Source organism: Typopeltis vanoorti, chromosome 6 (assembly GCF_054136105.1).
Source record: "Typopeltis vanoorti isolate ZY-2024b chromosome 6, IOZ_Tvanoo_1.0, whole genome shotgun sequence".
NCBI lineage: Eukaryota > Metazoa > Arthropoda > Arachnida > Uropygi > Thelyphonidae > Typopeltis > Typopeltis vanoorti.
The window spans coordinates 130,479,336-130,499,283 of record NC_143554.1 but is presented as its reverse complement, the minus strand read 5'-3'; the positions used below and the strand labels follow the sequence as shown (position 1 = coordinate 130,499,283).

Below are 19,948 nucleotides of genomic sequence, written 5' to 3'. Positions count from 1 at the left end.
TTCTTGATATTTATTTTCTATGTTCTTTCCAAAGTCCTCCCATGACTTTTGTTTAACTAGTTTTACACAATGTTTAGCTTCCTTACATTTGTCTCTGTATTCTCTAACAGCACAAGCTGACTTATTTGCCAAGAATTTTTCATATGGTTTCTTCTTTTCCTTCACTGCCTCTTTAACTTCCTGTGTCCACCATGGAGTTCTGATTTTTACATCCTTGCAGACAACTTCACCACATGCCTCTCTGGCTGAATCAATCAGGGTTATCTTCAAGGCTTGCCAGTGATTCTCCAAGGTTTGGTTCCTGTTCTCAAACTCATTCATTTTTTCTTCAATAATCTTTGTGTATTTTAGTCTACAGTTCACATCTGAGAGCTGCTCAACTTTTATTTGCTTTAAAACTTTCTTACATGTTATTCTTTTCAATATGAAATTCAATTTTATACTGCTCAAGACTTAATAGTGATCACTTCCAATTTCAAATCCTCTGTACACTCTGGTGTCCTGCACCAGGGAGAAAACATCACTATCAACAATAACATAGTCAATGAGACTTTTCTTATTCCTTGTCTCTTCTCTCCATGTGAATTTGTGCACATTTTTATGTTGGAACATGGTGTTAGTAATAACCAGTCCATGTCCCGAGCAGAAATCCAACAGGTATTTGCCATTATTATTAGCTTTGCTTTTTTCTCCAAATTTTCCCCAAATATTTTTGTATGTCTGACAATCATTTCCTACTCTGCTATTTAGATCCCCAACAAGGACTAACTTTTCATTTTTCATTGTGTCAGTTGCTTTAGAGAAAGCAACTGACACAATGAAAAAGTTTGCCATTCTCATATTTGCCCACATCACTCTACTTGAGACTGCCTGCCATTCAAGAAGATTAGCCTCGTATTTTGTGTTGAATACTATGGCCCTTTCCTTCTTTTCCTTGATTGTCATTGTCTGAATATAACATTTTGTATTTATTGTTCAGAAAGATTTCACCAGTTTTTGTCTTTTTTGTTTCGGTTACCCCTATTATGTCGAACTGGTACTTATCTAATTCCTCAGCTAGCTCCATTTCTTTGCAATTCGGGCTTCATATATTGATAGTACCGATCTTCAAATCTGGTGATGCTGAGTTGGGGAGTGCTTTCAGATTTGTTCCAGTAGCCTACTTTTCACTGTTCGCCCAGGTTCCCTGGTGAAAACTACGAGGTGGGCTTGTTTAACCGGGTGACACTCCAGCCAGCATGAAATTTTGTCATGTTGTACCGTCATTTCATATCTTGGTTTAAGCCAATAAGAACACAATTTGGTCGGCTAAATCCCAAATTGCCAGCCCATCCTCGTTCGTTCAATATCTAGGCAGATACCCAACAGGGTGCACCACAAGAAGGTGAGGATTGGAAATTAGGTCAGAAGCCCTGGTTGGATGTCCGCATTCCTTTAAAGGCTATGTGGAGGTCTTCTCTCATTTATACAGCTTTGACCCTTAAGCACCCCACTGTGCTACCATTATGATATTTATCATCTATGTTCTTACCACAGTATCTACATGACTTTTGTTTAGCAACTTTCACACACTGCTTTGCTTTGCTTTCTTACATTGTGTTTCTGTAATCTCCAGAGTACGTGGTAACATACTTGCTAGGAAATTTCAAAATACATTCTTCTTTTCTATTACTGCCTCTTAACTTCTTGAGCCCACCAAAGAGTTCTGATTTTTATATCCTCGTAGACAACCTCAACACATGTCTCTCTATTTAAATCAGTCACTGCAATAAATCTCCATGGTTTGGTTCTTATGTTCAGACTGTCAATTTTTCTTGAATAATATTTGTTTTTGATTCTACAGTTCACCTATGAAAGCTGCTCCACTTTGATTGTTTTTTTAAGACTTTTTTACTTTTCTTCATCATCATCATCAAATTCCTGGCATTTAACCTCAAGAGGTGTACAGGATATGATAGTACTACATGAAAAATTTACATCATTGCTAACTTCCTACCTACCATTTTCTGCCAAATCAATATATTACCTGTCAAAGCTACAACATTGTCGTAGCACTGTTGTAGGCACTTTCTACCATATCAATCCACCTATATCTTGGTTTTCCTCTGGGTCTTTTTCCTGCCAACCTAGCAGAGAACACTTCTTTGTCTAATCTTTCCTCTCCCATTCTGTTTAAGTGACCATTCCTTACCACCTGACATTAGCTCTGCTAACGCATTCCTGGATGCTGACAATGTCTAGTTCTTTCCTAATATCCTTGTTTTTAATATGATATTGCCATTGATGCCATCTGTTCACGTCCCTAATTTTTCTCAGGACTCTCACATCTGCGGTCTCTAGTCTTTGGTCAAGTGTTCTACTTCTGACCCAGCTCTCAGATCCATAAGTTAAAATTGGTTTGAACACTGTCTTGTATTCAGCAAATTTAGTGTTTTGACTAATTTCTCTCTTATTCCATATAAATTTATTCAGTTGACTTCCTACCATACCAGCTTTGTTGATTCTGTTGTCTATTTCCATATTTAATTTACCATCTTCACTAAAAATCGTGTGCCTAAGTAGCTATAATGTTTTACTTATTCTATAGGTTCTCAATTCACAATGCAGCTGATATTTTCAATGCTTCTGCCTATTTTCATTATCTTTGTCTTGTTATTGCTGACCTTCATACCATATCTATCACAACAGTTATTCAATTTAGTCATTCATTTAGAAGTATAACATCATCTGCATGATTAAAGCAAGGAGTTGACATTAACATCTCCAATTTTGATATCAGGTTTAATACCACTTTCCTTCATAATGTGATCCATATAGATAATGAATAACAGAGGTGATAATGTACATCGTTGTCTGACACCAGATTTAACATTAAACCATCTCCCTGTATTTCCTTCAATTCTAACTGCTGACTTACAACTCAAATAAAGACAAAGTACTGCTTGATATAATGATCCACTGACACCACACAACTGTAGCGTTTTGAATAGCTTCTCTCTTGGCACCTTGTCATATGTCTTTTCCAGATCGACAAAACTTAAATACAGATGTTTCTTATATTCCCATGCTTTCTCGACTATTTGTCGTAAAGTGAATATCTGATCCTGACAGCCTCTATTTGGTCTGAAACCAGCTTGTTCCTCACCAAGCTTCTCTTCCAGAATCTTTCTCAACTGTTTCTCAAGTATACTTGCATAGATCTTGCCAGGAACACTCAGTAGAGAGGAAATACCTCTATAATTCTCACATTCAGTTTTGTTATCCTTTTTATATATGGGTACTATGAGAGCTCTACTCCAATCATCTGGAATTCGTCCTTCTGTCCAGGCCCTCTGAACTATGCAGTGTAGCCACTGTAAAACTTTTATACCTCCATACTTTAGCATTTCTAGTCTAATATCATCTACTCCAGCTGCCTTTCCACATTTCAGACTTTTGATGTCATTTTCTACTTCAAGCATGGATATGTATTCCTGATTGCATGCCTGGTCAGTGATTTTTTATCACTGTGCTGTCATCACTGTTAGTTTCATTTAGCAATTTTTCGAAGTAATTACTCCGTACTTCAAGGATATCTTTTTCTTCAGTTTTCATATCACCTTTATCATCTCTAATTCCTTTTACAGTACTCTCTTCTCCATTTCTGAGCTTTTTCAACAACCTGCAGAATATCTTGCACCTTCTTGATATTTATTTTCTATGTTCTTACCAAAATCTTCCCATAAATTTTGTTTAGCTAGTTTTACACAGTGTTTAGCTTTCTTACATTTGTCTCTGTATTCTCTAAAACCACAAACTGACTTATTTGCCAGGAACTGTCAAAATCAGAACTTCCTGTGTCCACCAGGGAGTTCTGATTTTTCTATCCTTGCAGACAACTTCACCACATGCCTCTCTGGCAGAATCAATCGATGTTTTCTTCAGAGCTTGCCACTGAATCTCCAAGGTATGATTCCTGTTCTCAAACTGTCTCATTTTTTCTTCAATAATCATTGTGTATTTTAGTCTACAGTTCACATCTGAGAGCTCCTCAACTTTTATTCGTTTTAAAACTTTCTTACATGTTCTTCTTTTCAATGGTGGTCACTTCCAATTTCAAATCCTCTGTACACTCTGCTGTCCTACACCAGGGAGAAAACATCACTATCAACAATAACATAATCAATGAGACACTTCTCTCCATGTGAATTTGTGCACATTTTTATGTTGGAACATGGTGTTAGTAATAACCAGTCCATGTCCTGAGCAGAAATCCAACAAGTATTTGCCATTATTATTAGCTTTGCTCTTTTCTCCAAATTTTCCCAAAATATTTTTGTATGTCTCACAATCATTTCCTACTCTGCTATTTAGATCCCCAACAAGGAACAACTTTTCCTTTTTCATTGTGTCAGTTGCTTTTTCTAAAGCCTCAAAAAATTCCTCCACTTCTACCTTAATAGAACCTTCTGTGGGACCATAGGCACAAATAAGTCTCACTGTCCAGTTCCCCATTCTATATTTGCCCACATCACTCTACTTGAAATTGCTTGCCAGTCAAGAAGATTAGCCTCATATTTAGTGTTGAATACTATGGCTACTCCTTCTTTTCCTTGATTGTCATTGCCTGAATATAACATTTTGTATTTATTGCTCAGAAAGAGCTCACTAGTTTTGGTCTTATTTTTGTTTCAGTCACCCCTATTATGTCGATCTGGTATTTATCTAATTCCTCAGCTAGCTCCATTTCTTTGCCATTCAGTCTTCTTATGTTGATAGTACTGATCTTTAACTCTGGTGATGTTGAGTTGGGGTGTGTTTTCAGATTTGTTCCAGTAGCTGACCTTTAGCTGTTCGCCCTGGTTCCCTGGCGAAAACAACGGGGGGCCTTGTTTAACCGGGCGACACCCCAGCCTGCATGAAATTTTGTCATGTTGTGCCATCATTTTTTATTTTGGTTTACCCAATAAGAATACAATTTGGTCGGCTAAATCCCAAATTGCCAGCCCATCCTCGTTCGTTCAGTATCCAGGTAGATACCTAACAGTGTGCACCACGAGAGGGTGAAGATTGGACATTAGGTCAGAAGCCCTGGTCGGTTCTCCACATTCTTTTAAAGGCTATGTGGAGGGATCCTCTCAGTTATACAGTTTTGACTCTTAAGCACCCCTTTTTTCAATATGATATACAATTTCACCCTACTCAAAACTAAATGATGGTCACTTCCTATCTTGAATCTCCTGTTTATTCTTGTGTACTGACCAGCACTAATATATCACTATCAACATTGTGGTCATTAGACTTTTCTTATTTATTGTGTCTCCTCACCACATGAATATGTGCACATATTAATAATGACTGATCCATGTCAGAACAGAAATCCAGAAGGTACTTACCATTATTATTGACTTTGCTCTTTTCTCCAAATTTTCCCAAGACATGTTTGTATTTATTTCCTACGGTGTATTTCCTTCATTCTTAGTAAAACATTCAATGAGGCCAATTGACAATGAAACAAATAAGTCTCATTGTCCAATTTCCCATTTGGATATAATAAATTTAGTTTAATCCTTTATCCAAGTGTGAGCAAACAAAGTTTGCGCCTGAAAGTATCTTCAGGACTGGGTTAAGGTGGTACACACCAGGGCAACTCGTTGCAAAGGTGGAGCAAGCTACCAACACTCCTATCCTAGTATCTCCTATAATGCAAAACACATCTCCTTGCGGATATGTCTATTGTTATGCATTAAGGGAAGGGCCACTACCCAGACCGGTTTCGACCTTTATTGAGGTCTCTTCAGTGGGAGCCAGGCCCAAGTCGAGATATCAGGCAGAAGCATTTGCAGGTCATCTCCACCTATGCAACGAGTTGCCCTGGTGTGTACCACATTAACCCAGTCCTGAAGATACTTTCAGGCGCAAACTTTGTTTGCTCACACTTGGATAAAGGATTAAACTAAATTTATTATACTCTAACCAAGTGGAAAATAAACTTTCAACTTCCCATTTGGATGTTTACTCACATCACATTATATGATACTGACTGCCACTCAATATTATTCTCCTGTTTGACATTGAATATTATAGTTACTCCTTCCTTTCTCTGATCACTATTGCCTAAATGTAACATCTTGTATTTGTTATTTAGAAAAATCTCAGCTATTTTTGTAACACCAATTACGTCAATCTGGTACTTCTCTAATTCTTCTGCCAATTCTACTTCTTTTCTACTGATACTTATGTTGGTAATGCCTACTTTTAAATCTACTGATTTCGAGTTGAAGTTTGTTTCATTAAATAACTTAAATTTTTCATTCGATAACTTAAAAGTAGTTAACTTTTAAGTTATTGAATCTCCATGTGTCAATATGTTCCCTAACAAAGGCAGCAGGGGCCTTGTTTAACGAAACGATGCTCCAACTGGCATAAAATTCTATAATTTATACCATAATTTTGTTTTGGTTTCAAGCTAATAATAGAATTTGGTCAGAAATTGAGTCACCTGGCAATGGGCAGAGAGAGAGAAATGGCAAAGAATGGTGAAACAAGAATCAGGCAGTGGACCCATAGGCAATGATGATGAAATCTGCCAGCCTTTTTCTCAGCCATTAAGTATCCATGAGGTGTATCACAAAAAGGTGAAGAGTGGAAATTGGTAAGGAGTGAAAAGTCAAAATTTTAGTCAATTCTCTCCACATTCCTTAAAAGGTTATGTGAAAGTTCTCCTCTCAGTTCTTTAGATTTGATCCTTAAGCAATTCTGAATATGCATTCATATTTCATTATGGATACATATTATGAAATACATCCATATTTTACTAATCAAGCTAACACAAAAAGAAGAACAAAAGGTCCGTGTGAAGTGTGTCATATTATTATAATACCAATTGTGCATTAACATGCATTAATACTGCAAATCAGCCTTATATTATAAGGCAAATTAGAAAGATTATCCTTAGTATAAGTGTATAATTTGCCAGCCTGGTTGGTCAAGTGATTAATGTAGATATTCTCTAACCAACAGACTGTGGGTTTGAATCCAATTATGTACATGGATATATGTGATTGTCATTAGGTGGGAGATGAACTTCATTGCCCTCACTTAATGAAGGTCTGATGTAGATTGATAAAAGCCTAAGTTTGGTCTCTAGAGAAGGGTTTCCAGATATGTAAAAATTAAAAAATAATAATAAAATAAATCCTTAGCACACCCACAGTACTAATGCAAGTGGGAGCTACAACAATTGCACATATACTTAGTATAAGTATAATATTACTTAGTACATAAAAGATTATACTTCGCATAAGTATATAATATACTATATGTGAAAGTGTTTTATTATTATGCTTTTTAAGTGCCAATCATTATCAACAGATTTTTTCTTACAATTTATTCGTTCTTCTTTCACTGGGATAAACACAGCAATGGAACCAATAAATGAACACAAAAATTCATCCAATAAATTCAGTCTTACTGTGATAGTTCAAACATCAATGTTTGCTTTGTCAATGGAATATTTTTTTTCCTCTATGTCCCTTCAGAAGAAAGGAAATATTCACATGCTAAAACTTAAGGCACATCCCATGATGCTTTAATCAGATATTTAATATACATTTTTTTGTTTATTGTGTCTCTGATGTACAAAAGATTTCAAACTCTTACCCCGGGAGTGGCTATCTGTGCTGTAAAAGCTGTATGAAGAAGTGTGAAAGACTGGATGAAAGACTGTGAGGAATTACCTGACGGAAGAAAAAAAAACTTCAGATACTTATGATATGAAATTTTATAAAAGCCTTAAATATAAAAATGGTATATTTTAAATTTCTATAATATTTATATCAGCTTTTGAAGCATAATCCACATAATTGTAAAAATATAATCCACAATTGAAACATAATCCACATAATCTTCTATGTTCTTACCAAAGTATCTACATGACTTTTGGTTAGCAAATATATATATATATATATATATATATATATATAAGCTGTATAGTATTGTGAGTGTATTTTGGTATTTGAATACTACATGGCTGCTCTATATATATCCTATTGTGAACATTATATCATACATCAATTAAAGTGCTATTTAGAAAATGAGTAAAATATAAAGATGCAACAATTTTTTGAAAGTTCTGAATGAGTAATTACTAAAATCACAACATGCAATATCATATTGTGATTTTAGTAAATATTACCAATAAGGAAGTGGGAAGTGGATGTTTTTTTTTTTTTACTAGCAGAATGAAAGGAATTGTGTTTTCAATGAAGACTAATCTAATTATTTCCTTCCAAAAATGTAGGTCTTCCTTTCCACAAAAGCGGCACACTGATCTAAAGGTTCATGTAACTCATACACTTATATAACAGACTGGTAAATAATAACAGCTAAGATGGCCTGTCTACAATGACGCATGGAAATCCAGAGATAATATAACAGTAATGATAATAATTACTTTGCTATTTTTTCAATAACAAAATCAGTTTCAATAGGAAATAAGAATATTCATGTACAGAGTGAATTTATGCAGCATCTAGAAAGTGCAACTGTAAAAGCTCTGGAACTCCATGAAAAGAATAATAGTATGGTTTTTGAACCAAACAATCATTCATAGTTAGGAGTAGTTTATATGTGTGAGGCATTTATCACATGTGCAGTTTGTTTTTTCAAATCTGCTTGACTTTGGAATACTGTTCACATTGAACCTAAAACTTCCCTAAAAATACTTGCTGTTAACTGATGCCTCCTCTCTTCCAAATTCACTTCAGTCACTTTCAAAGATATTCTGTTTTTATCCTATGATTTTTTTACAAGTATTTTCATGGATACATGTTCCAGTGAACTGGACACCATATTCCTCCTCTTTCTTCCAAGACTGTAAGGAGACTAAGCAGCTGTTTATCAACATCATTTGAAGTTTCAAACCTGCTAAACAAACTTCTCTTCATCCTCTTTCTTTGCATCTACTTTTGTTCTTTAAAACTATCTCCCTTACTCTATCTTTCCCAAAGGCAACAACCTACAATTGGTCAAGAAACACATCAGATTCCTTCTTTCTTTTAACCTTAATGCTTGCATGTGACAATGATATGCTAGGGATTTTGCAATCTTCTGTGTGTCAGTCTGACAAAGAAAATCATCCTCAGTAGGTTGCTAGTGTGGTGCATATCCAATATGTGTGTTGCAGATTACCACATGGTTTCATGAAAACCACACAGAAAGCTCAGTGGTAGTTTTCTCTGTCCTAAATCTGATGATCATTTAATTGAAATGGCCAGCACATCATGATGTTGCTAACTTACTGTGTATATAACACATTGCTTTGTTATTTTTTGTTTTTATTTTCAGTTCTCAAAATAATAAAATAAAATAAATAATAATTCTTAACCTTTTTAAATTTATTGTTTACTTCATTCATTTTCTTAATTACTGGTTTTATTCATGCTTTATGGCTATTTGGTAAATATTTTTATGCTTACTGATTCTTCATCTTCAACATTGTTTTACCAAATTATACTATCTCAGATCAATTAAGTCCTGTAGCAAGTACTATGTCATCCTTACCCTTAAAAAATGTACAAATATATCAAATTAACAATCCTTTTTAATATAATAAATCTCATTTAGTTAAAATTTAATTTTATCCCAGGTTAGGTTACAGAAACAGCATCAATACCATAACAGCTTTGCTTTTTCCAATTTATAATCAAATATTAGGATCTTCATGCAATTTCCAGGAAAAACCCTAAATGTTAAAAGATGTGTTAAGGAACTATACTTTTTGTGCAACCAATTAGCTCTTAAGTTATCCAGAAGAAGCTGTCTATAAATCATACACAGCTAAATCACCATGCACTATCACAGAATCAAAAAAATAAAAAAAAATAGATAAATAAATAAAAGGACTGGGCATCACGAGTAATATCTCAGCAATGATGTGCAACAGTCACACAACTCATCTACTAGTACAACAGTGGGGCAGTTCGACACATTTCCACATGCATCATACCTTGCTTTGCCTGGGGTTCTACAGCCGGAGACCAACAAGGGTACCCATGATGACGGCCAGGCATCGCAAACAATGCCTCGCATGGGTCAAGTTAAACATCGGCAGTTGACTTTCTACAAATGGAAGAAGGTCATCTGGAGTGATGAGTCCCATTTCCTGCTGCACCATGCTGATAGTGAAGTTCACATTTGGCATAAATGACACGAAGCCCTATCCCCTGGTTGCACAGTTGGTGTTCAACAGGCTAGTCGAGGTGGTGTTATGGTGTGGGGAGTTTTTTCTGGCATGCCCTAGGTCCATTAGTTATAATCTCACAAACACTGAATGGTGAATACTACAGGGACCTGTTAGTCAGGGATCTCCTGCAGATATGGATGGAGATGGATGCAGGAGGTCTACCTGACCACAGTGCCATCTATCAACAAAAAAATGCATTGTGTCATCGGGTTCATATAACTACTGAGTAGTGGGAGGAACATAACAATGAATTTGCCACATTGCCTTGGCTCAAATTCCCCTGACTGTAACCCAAATGAACATGTGTCGGATATGCTAGAATGGGGTGTGAGAACTACTGATCCTCCTCCATGGAATGAGTGAAATAATGAAGTTACTACAGTCAAAATGGGTCAAGTTATGCATGGAGGATGTTTGACACCTGTAGAATCTGTTCCTAGGTGTCTGCAAGCCATGACTGCACAGAGAGGTGGACCAATGCATTATTAGATGGGTGTTCCTAAGGCTCAAATTCCCCTGACTGTAACCCAAATGAACATGTGTCGGATATGCTAGAATGGGGTTGTGAGAACTACTGATCCTCCTCCATGGAATGAGTGAAATAATGAAGTTGCTATAGTCAAAATGGGTCAAGTTATGCATGGAGGATGTTTGACACCTGTAGAATCTGTTCCTAGGTGTCTGCAAGCCATGACTGCACAGAGAGGTGGACCAATGCATTATTAGATGGGTGTTCCTAATGCAAAGCTAACTCAGTGTATATATCATTAAACATATTTAATGACTAGAAGGTAAGAGATACCAAAATAGAGAAGAACTATTTATTATTTGTGTGCACAATGAGTTTGGTCTTCTTAGAAAACTTCATCGGGTGCATAACATGAAAAACATGAAAAGAGAAATACAAAAATTGTTATATGTCATATTATGTCATATAGCTAAGTAAATCTGTTGCAGCATATGTGAATATATATATATATACATACATGTATGTGTGTGTGTACACACACACATATATATACAATATACATATGTATGATGTGTGCGTGTGTGTGCATATGTGTGTGTGTGTGTGTGTGTATATATATATATATATATATATATATATATGTATATACATATGTGTCATATATGTGTATATTACATATATACATATACATATATATGTATACATATATATATACATATATATGTATATGTAATATACACATATATGACACATATGTATATACATATATATATGTATATATTTAATTTATATATACATTTAATACACACACATTCATACATGTGTGTGTGTATATATATATATATATATATATTCACATATGCTGCAACAGATTTACTTAGCTATATGACATATAACAATTTTTATATACACACACACACACACACACATCATACATACGTATATATGTGTACACACACACACATACATACATGTGTGTGTGTGTGTGTGTGTGTATTCACATATGCCGCAACAGATTTACTTAGCTATATGACATAATATGACATATAAAATTTTTGTATTTCTCTTTTCATGTTTTTCATGTTATGCACCCAATGAAGTTTTCTAAGAAGACCAAACTCGTTGTGCACACAAATAATAAATAGTTTTCGATGAGTGTGTGTGTGCATGTGTGTGTATATACACACACACATCATACATGCGTATATATGTGTGTGTGTATACGCACACACACACACACACACATCGTACATGCGTATATATATGTGTGTGTACACACACACACATCATACATATGTATATATATGTGTGTGTGTGTACACACACACACATGTGTATATATATATACAGACATCATACGTATGTATGTATATGTGTGTGTACACACACATATACACACACACACATACATACATGTGTGTATATATATATATCCTTTCTTTCATGCTTACACGGTGATCAGAATACATCATGAAAATTATGGAAACAACTACCAAGTTAAAGTAAAACTTTTGTTTAATATAAATCAAAATAAACACTCAACGTTTCGACCTTCATATTAAGATCATCATCTGGAGTATACACATATATACAAAGAAACAAGCTGCACTACAATCAACAGGGTATGCTAAAATTACTGATCAACTGTTAAAACTATTAACCTGACCTTTGGTGAAAAAAAAAAAAAACTTACTACATCAAAGCTAGAGTCCTGTTATTATTATTATCTATTAGGTTACAAAATTAAATTAAGCTGGAGAGAAACATGTGAACATGTTTCTCTTCAGCTTAATTTATAATTTATATGTAAAAATATACATACAAATTTGCAACAAACTTTTGTGGATGGTGGCCAATATAAGCTGAAAAATTGCTTAGAGTCCTAAAGTCATGGTTTGCTGGAAAACTAAGTGGGCTGAATGTGTGCCATCCAAATTCTTGGGATTATTATGCCACCGTTATTGTTAAGATTAGAAATTTTGATTAACCACTCTAATCAACAGGAATAACTTCTGTAACAAGATTATCACAATTCCTGTGTGGAGAATGGAAACAGTAATCTGATCATGAAAAGGAAAAGTACAAATCTTGGCAATCTTTCTGCTTGACATTGCTGCAGTTCTGAGGTACATGAGGTTCTGAATGACTGAGAGAAGTATCTACTATAGATGAAACTTGGATGAGATTCTGTTCTGAATTACCAAGATGAATTATCTTAACAGTCAACCTGGAAGATCCAGAGTGTTTTAGGTGATTAGAGAGAATTGTCAGAAATACTGGTTAGGAGAGGAACAATTTTCTATAGATTCGCTGCTTTCAGCAATTACCTCCATTTTTCTCTTCCAAGTCAATGGAGTTGGAAAAAGGTAGCCATTAAATATTTTTAATTTTGTATCTATGTGAATATCTTTTATTTTCCATACTCTACCAAGTTTAGCATATGCACTTCTTGCATATGGAATCCTTATGTCAGTATCTCTAGTTGCTCCTCTATCTGCAGATAAAACACTGTCGAGATATGTAAAATGTAAAACTTTCGAATTTTCCACTTTCAATTGTACTTGGTGCCTTGTTCACGTTGATTCTCATTTCTTTTGATTGTTTGTATTTATTTTCAAACTAACTCACAATGGTTTTTCTTGTAATGTGGTTAGTTTGTTTTGGATATCTGCATGTCTGTGAGTAATTAGGCATACATCATCTGCATAGTCTAGATCACCCAGTTTTATTTATTTTCTGTGATATTCTTTTGGCATGTTTTATTGCTGTCTGTTCTAGAACTTGATCTAGCATCAGTATAAATAATAAGGGAGATAGCAGACATCCTTGTCGCACTCCAGATACAGTTTGAAAGGGTTGTGACAGATATTCATCATGCAGCACCTGGCATTGAAATTTGTTATATCTATTAACTGGATAACTAACTTAATAATAATTCATACCTCAAAGAGGTAAAACAACAAGTTACTTTCTTCAACATCTAAAATAGCAATGTTTCATAGCTTATGACAACACTAGTAAACATTGTCATTAGGCACTACACTTGTTATGATTTAAGCTTTATGTTAATTACTTCACAACAAGCAGATACGTAAAATGAAAACTTGGTCACCAGATTATATTTAACATAACAATTAGTTGTTTTTTTTTAAATTAGAATCAAAGAATATAAATCATATACATATCAGACTGCTTCAGCATGAGAAATTTGAGGCCTGTCAGGCACTATTCTGTAGGGTCATAGGTTATGTTAAAAAATATAGTTAGGCTTCCAAAGATGAAAAATGAGTATTATTATTACACCTCCATGGAGTCTAAAAACTCATTGTAAGAGTCCTAAACTATCCACATAATATCTATCATACTTCTCCTTGAACTTACTGACAAGATGAAGCACTCACAACTGACTTTGCAACACATCTCACTAGTTCACCACTCCCAAAACAAAAAATCTAGTCTTCACACCCCTTATTGACCACACTCTTACTCAATTTCCACAGATGATCTCTTGTTCTATCACCTCTAGCCAAATGATGAAATATTTCCCTCCCCTGCATTAATGCTATAAAACCCTTTAAGTAACTTAAATGTTTCTATCATATCTCCTCTTTTCTGCCAATCAACTAATTTCTGCAACTCACAATCTCTCAATCTATCATCATAGGGGCATTCCCCACACCACTCACCAACTTGGTCATAAATATCATTTGATACTTTTATTGTTGATGTATTTATTTAGAAGAGAAGAGCATGCTCAGCATGCCTAAAAATGAAAATTTTGATTTCTAGGCAGATGCATTCGGATATTTCTTTGCCAAAGCTCACCACATCGCTGTCTTGTAAAGAACAGTTGTTCTTGTTGTTTTTTAACGGTGTGAGGTAGATGCGTTTTAGAGTTCAATAGAATGAAAGAGAAGTTTGGCAAGTTTGTTGTTGGACAATGATAATCAGTAGCTCCTCTCATTTTTATAGGCTTGGGGAAAAAAAAGAAGGAATAATGGAAGCCACTTCAGTTGAATAACACAAGTATCTGTAGAAAGGTAAACAGTTCTACAGTTGGAGGATTTGGAATTAGTACAAGATTAGCTGTACAAATGAGAAGTTGTGTTCTGAAAAGAGCAGGACCTTTTCCTTGGTGGGTGAAAAAAAAAATCATATTTATTGTCAGTATTGTATCAGCTAAGAGTTTTAATTTTGAAGTGTTCATTACTTGAAAAATTAAAATAAAAATAAAAAAAACTTTTTTGATCCTTTTTAATAAAACGCTTTTCTTATTTTTCGGACATTCTGAATACTATTTTTTGTGGTCAAAAACTGGTGTTCAGAACGTGGAAAAATATTTTAAAAAAAAAAAGTGACCACATACAAAAAGAAATAATAATAATAATTAGAATACTGATAAAATGTTTACTATCATACATAGTGGCGCACTCAGGATTTAATCTTGGAGAGGGCCGAGTACTTAAGATTTAATTTGGAAGAGGGGGGGCGAGTTGAGTAGACGATTTGAAAATACACACTACGCATTGCATACAACCTATGACTGGGCATCTGCAGTGATCGCCAATATATGATACCCGTGATCTCTGGCCTAGCTCGGACAAAGTATCACCCGAGCACTAATTCGTTCGCTTTGAGTTCACAACGACCATGATTCCCGAGAGCCAGAGGGTATTCCCACCTTATGTGACCGCTAATTCATAAGTAGTATAGAAATAGAAGACAGCATGACACAATATAAATATATATATATAAAAAGAATTTTAATTAGGAAAAGATTTTCGGAAAATTTTCTAGTATTTTTTCCCTTTTTTCTTTTGGGGGTACCAGGGCCCCTTGGTTCTCTCCCTGGGTGCGCCAATGATCATACAACTATAAACATGTCAACAATATATGTAGGTTGGTCAACCCTAGTTGATGGCTTCTGCGATACTGGGTGCATTAGTACAGTGAATCTGTTTATGGAACTTCGTAGAGATTTTATTTTATTCAACTAACTTAATGAAGAGCCTCACCTTCTTTTGCTCCGCTAAGAACAATTAAACAACTCTGCCGTGCTGCACCAGCCATATTTCGTGTCCAGTGTTTATGAGAATGCAATATTTATTTATTCTTATTTATAATAAAAACAGAGAGACTGAAAAGCGCAACGCCTGTTTAACAAGACAGTACATTGCCTTACTGTTAACACGGAAGTATGTCACTTCGTTATCCAGAACTCACCTGGCGTACTAACAGAGAAAACTATTACAAAATAAATAAATAAATAAATAAATTTAATTTAATAAATAACAAATGTATAAATGAAAAATGGAAAGTCCTTCAAAACCTCGTCATAACTGCGATTACTAGTTCAATAAAAGAAAGACTACTATATGTTCGCTTGTAGAGTAGTCAGATTACTTAAAAAATAAATTAACGAAAACAGTAATCGTAATTCATGACACAAAACATTTAAGTAAAAAATGTCAGTCTGTTTTCAGTGTCAAATCCGCAGGGATTAATAACAAATAAATAAATAATAACAATAATAATTTCAGAGATAGAATAGGCGTTAACTGGTTTTTTTTATTTTATTTCAGAGACTGATGAATTTATTACTATCCACTTCTTTCATAAATGCTTGTTGTAGCTGTTGTCTTGTCCTTTGAGGAATCTTAGATGTTTCCATGTGCACTTTGAACTGTTTGATATCATCATAAATCGCAAATGTAACATAACCATAAACATCAGAAATGCTTAATATCAAAATAAACCAACTTTGAAAATACATTAACGTAAATCGTATTACAAAAATTCATAATTATATTTATACAGTATTCGACAAAATTAACAAAACATTAGAAAATATTATGTAACTTATACAGGGTGTTCGGGATAAATTTGACATATTTATAATTAATTATATTTTTCCGTAAGTTACATGTATTAACACACACTTCTCTTCATTTAAAAGTTTGGACCCTTCTTCATTCATATACAAGATGTCAGAAAGGATGGATAGCTGGAACCCACCTGAATCATGGAAGAGAATAACTTGTATCATGATGATTCGTGCCCGCCATCAAAATAAGGATATTACGACTGCTGCCCAATGCTCCCTGAATACAGTAAAAACAATCAGGCATGAACTAGAGACTTGCAATGGTGACTACGAGGATGTAGCAAGAAGAAAGATCCCTAGCAGACGATCTGATTGCGTTCGTACAGCAGAATTCCTCGCAAATCTGCAGGAACAGGTGTTGAAGAACCCTGGCATTGGAATTCGGGCTTTGTTCGTGGAGTTGCTAACTGTAGTCAAGCCCTGGATAACAAGGGTAGCCAATGGTAGGCCGTATGTATGGCAGCAGGATTCGGCCCCTTGCCACACCTCTGGGAAAAGTTAAAAATGGTTGTCTGAAAATTTCTACGACTTCACCAGTCCAAATGTTTGGCCTCCAAACTCCCCAGACCTTAACCCCATGGATTATTTTGTATGGGGCGCAGTTGAAAAAGACACCAATCGCACTTCCAGTAATACAAAAGCCCAGTTAATGGATAAAATTAAAACAGTTTTTGCGGCCCTTCCCAGGGAGACTGTAGCATCAGCTTGTTCGAGGTTCCGAAGCAGAATTGAAGCTGTGATCGATGCTAATGGTGGTTATTTTGAGTAAATCTTGTTGATAGTATTGTAATTAACTCTGCCTGTAATGTTTTTTTGTCAATTCATTAAATTTAATAGATACAAAGAAGATTTTCTTTTTCCTTACGAAACTGTCAAATTTATCCCGAACACCCTGTACAGTTTGCGATGACGCAGCACAAAATTTAGTATGGTAGGGTACAGTGAGTGTTGAAGCCGGGTTGTGCGAGCTAGTTGTTAAATTTTGAATTAATTTTGCGAGCCAGTTATTAAATTAAACCAATAATGGCTATAAACTCTATTGCGATACGCACTTTAAAATGCAATGGATGGCGACATTTGGGCTATAGACTTATATATAGTGACAGAAAAATCCAGCAGAAGGGTACTTTTCGGCACCTTTTGTGCTCTGCCCCCCCCTTCTCCAAGTGGCAGTCTATATAGAGATTATCTCTTTCAGCAATTTTACAGCAATATTATATTTCAAGTAACATTTGGTAAATTTTGTCTAACCACTTTTCTTAAGGTAATTACATTCCCATCCTCGAAGTTTCAAAGATTTCGCTTTTCTGGAATAGTCGTGAAACTAATCTTAAGAAAAAGTAAAAAAAAAAAAAAAAAAATCAACTAACACCTTTTATTCCCTTATAGGGAGTAGGCGAGGCCTTTATACCCTATCTAGCTTTTGGAGACTGAAAGGGCAGTTCAATCTCCACCGGTGGCCAATTACAGATAGCTGGCCCGTGTCTATCACTAATTATAGCAGCCACCGATGAAGAGGCTGGCAAACAAGTGCTGTCATCTCTTGGTACCTAACCCCAACAAGATATATTACTGTCTGAAATAATGTGGATACCACGGTAGATTTTCTTGAGTTTAAGGGACGAAAAACCCGAGTTTCCGGGAGGAAAACCCCGCTTGCCTGTGCCAGAGATCGACTAACTCAGGAATCGGTTGAAGAAAGGCTTAGAAAAAGTTCCTCCAGTCGGTGACTAGACTTGAACTTAAGTCTAACTTCGAGTGACTAAGCGCAGACGATGCAAGCGCCTCGAGGATATTTGTTGATAATAAAATTCGTTTATACTTTCGTGGAGTTGTGGTTCTCACAAAGGCAGAACCCGCCACATTTTGTTTATTTTATTTTATTTTATTTTAAATCGTTTTTAAATAGCGAATCTGTTCTTAATTATGTACCAAGCACGCCCCTGAGTAGAATAGAATAACAGTGAATGAGTAGACAGAGAGAAGCATTGGTCAGGTATAAAGGACACTACATAGAAATTACCAAAAACATCACATGGAAATTAACAGTATATGTTCAAAAATATGATTACACAACGTCAGTACAGCGTATGATTTAGAGGCCTTTGGCCTCTAACGGTTAAACGCCTGAGAGAAGTAGACAATGCTCGATATAAGGATATCTATAAGATTCTGTGGGAACAAACTACATATGTTCAGATTTAAGTTCGGTGATCATGCTCGCAATAGCAGGCGTCGAATATCGTCAGTTTCAAAATACTCCTCTACCAATTAAGCTCTATTAGCATTGTCATGCATGGAAAGAAAAACTGAGGTAACTTGACCTGTGCAGTTGCATATAGATTTCAGGATATGTTCTCGATACTTGTAAACAGTTACTCTATCCGTATCAAAAAGATTAAGAGGGTGCAGTATTGATCATTATTTCGCCCCACAGGTGTACAACGCCTCCGCCGTAAGTGCCCCTTTCTCTAATGTTGAAGGGAAAATGCATTACACATCTCGTCTTCTTCAGTTCAAACAACGTTTAGAATCCGTTGATAGGCTTAAATGGGACTCAAATAAATAAATAAATAAACGATCCATTGTCAGAATCCCAAATTACATGTTCATGACACCTATATCAACGGGCATGCAGTCTTTTATGGTTAGTGAGATAAAACCACTGTCTTCTCTGTGTAGTCCACTTCGAATAAGTCTTCTTAACATATCCAATTGGAATTATTTTCCCCCTTTGGCACAGCTACCTCAAGAGATAGTTTTTGAGAGAAGATCGTAGAGTTCAGCTTGCTGTTAGAACTAGATAATGGTCTTTTCTGACATAGCCCTATGGTGACATTGGTCCTTTCTTTGTAATGGATCCTGTCTCCTGAAGCTGTCCGTACTGTCGAGACGAAAGTGTGATGCATTACTTCAAAGTGCCACCTTTGCCTGCCCAGCTTCGATTCGTTTTACAAAATCATCTAAATGATGACGATCATTCGTTATCCCTGAAGGTACTGTAAATGTGGGTAACCCATTTTGCAGGGGCCAAAAAAATAATAATAATAATAATAATAAAAAACAGACGTGCATCGATGTAGTCTCAACCAGTTGTCTTATAAGCATTTTGTAATTTGCATTGTATTTAGACATGTTGAATAACAGATCAAATTATTTTTGTTCGATATTTCGAAGTTGCACGCTATGCCAATTATCACCTAATAGCCTGGAGATTAGTAGGTGATATAAATTTAGAAACTACTGTTAAAAATAAAATATTACTGAAAAACATATTGTTAATTTGTCAAGCAGCGATATTCTCATACTGTATTCCCAGAACGATGACGCCACCTACCTCGCCGATATCTTCGGACATGTAGCACATAAG

General features: G+C 35.3%; 1 protein-coding gene across 3 annotated transcripts in view; it reads right to left on the bottom strand.

The window, feature by feature from the left end:
* Positions 1-15,837, bottom strand: part of LOC150105946 (glutamine amidotransferase-like class 1 domain-containing protein 1) — a 73,401-nt gene extending 57,564 nt beyond the window's left edge. For all 3 annotated transcript variants that reach the window (XM_090394431.1, XM_090394432.1, XM_090394433.1), the window contains exons 1-2: positions 15,710-15,837; positions 7,642-7,718 (exon numbers count right to left, since the gene is read on the bottom strand). In XM_090394431.1, the coding sequence (XP_090250557.1) occupies positions 7,642-7,718; positions 15,710-15,764 (132 nt within the window). In that variant the 5' untranslated portion in view covers positions 15,765-15,837. The remainder of the gene's footprint in view (positions 1-7,641; positions 7,719-15,709) is intronic.
* Positions 15,838-19,948: the final 4,111 nt, after the last annotated feature.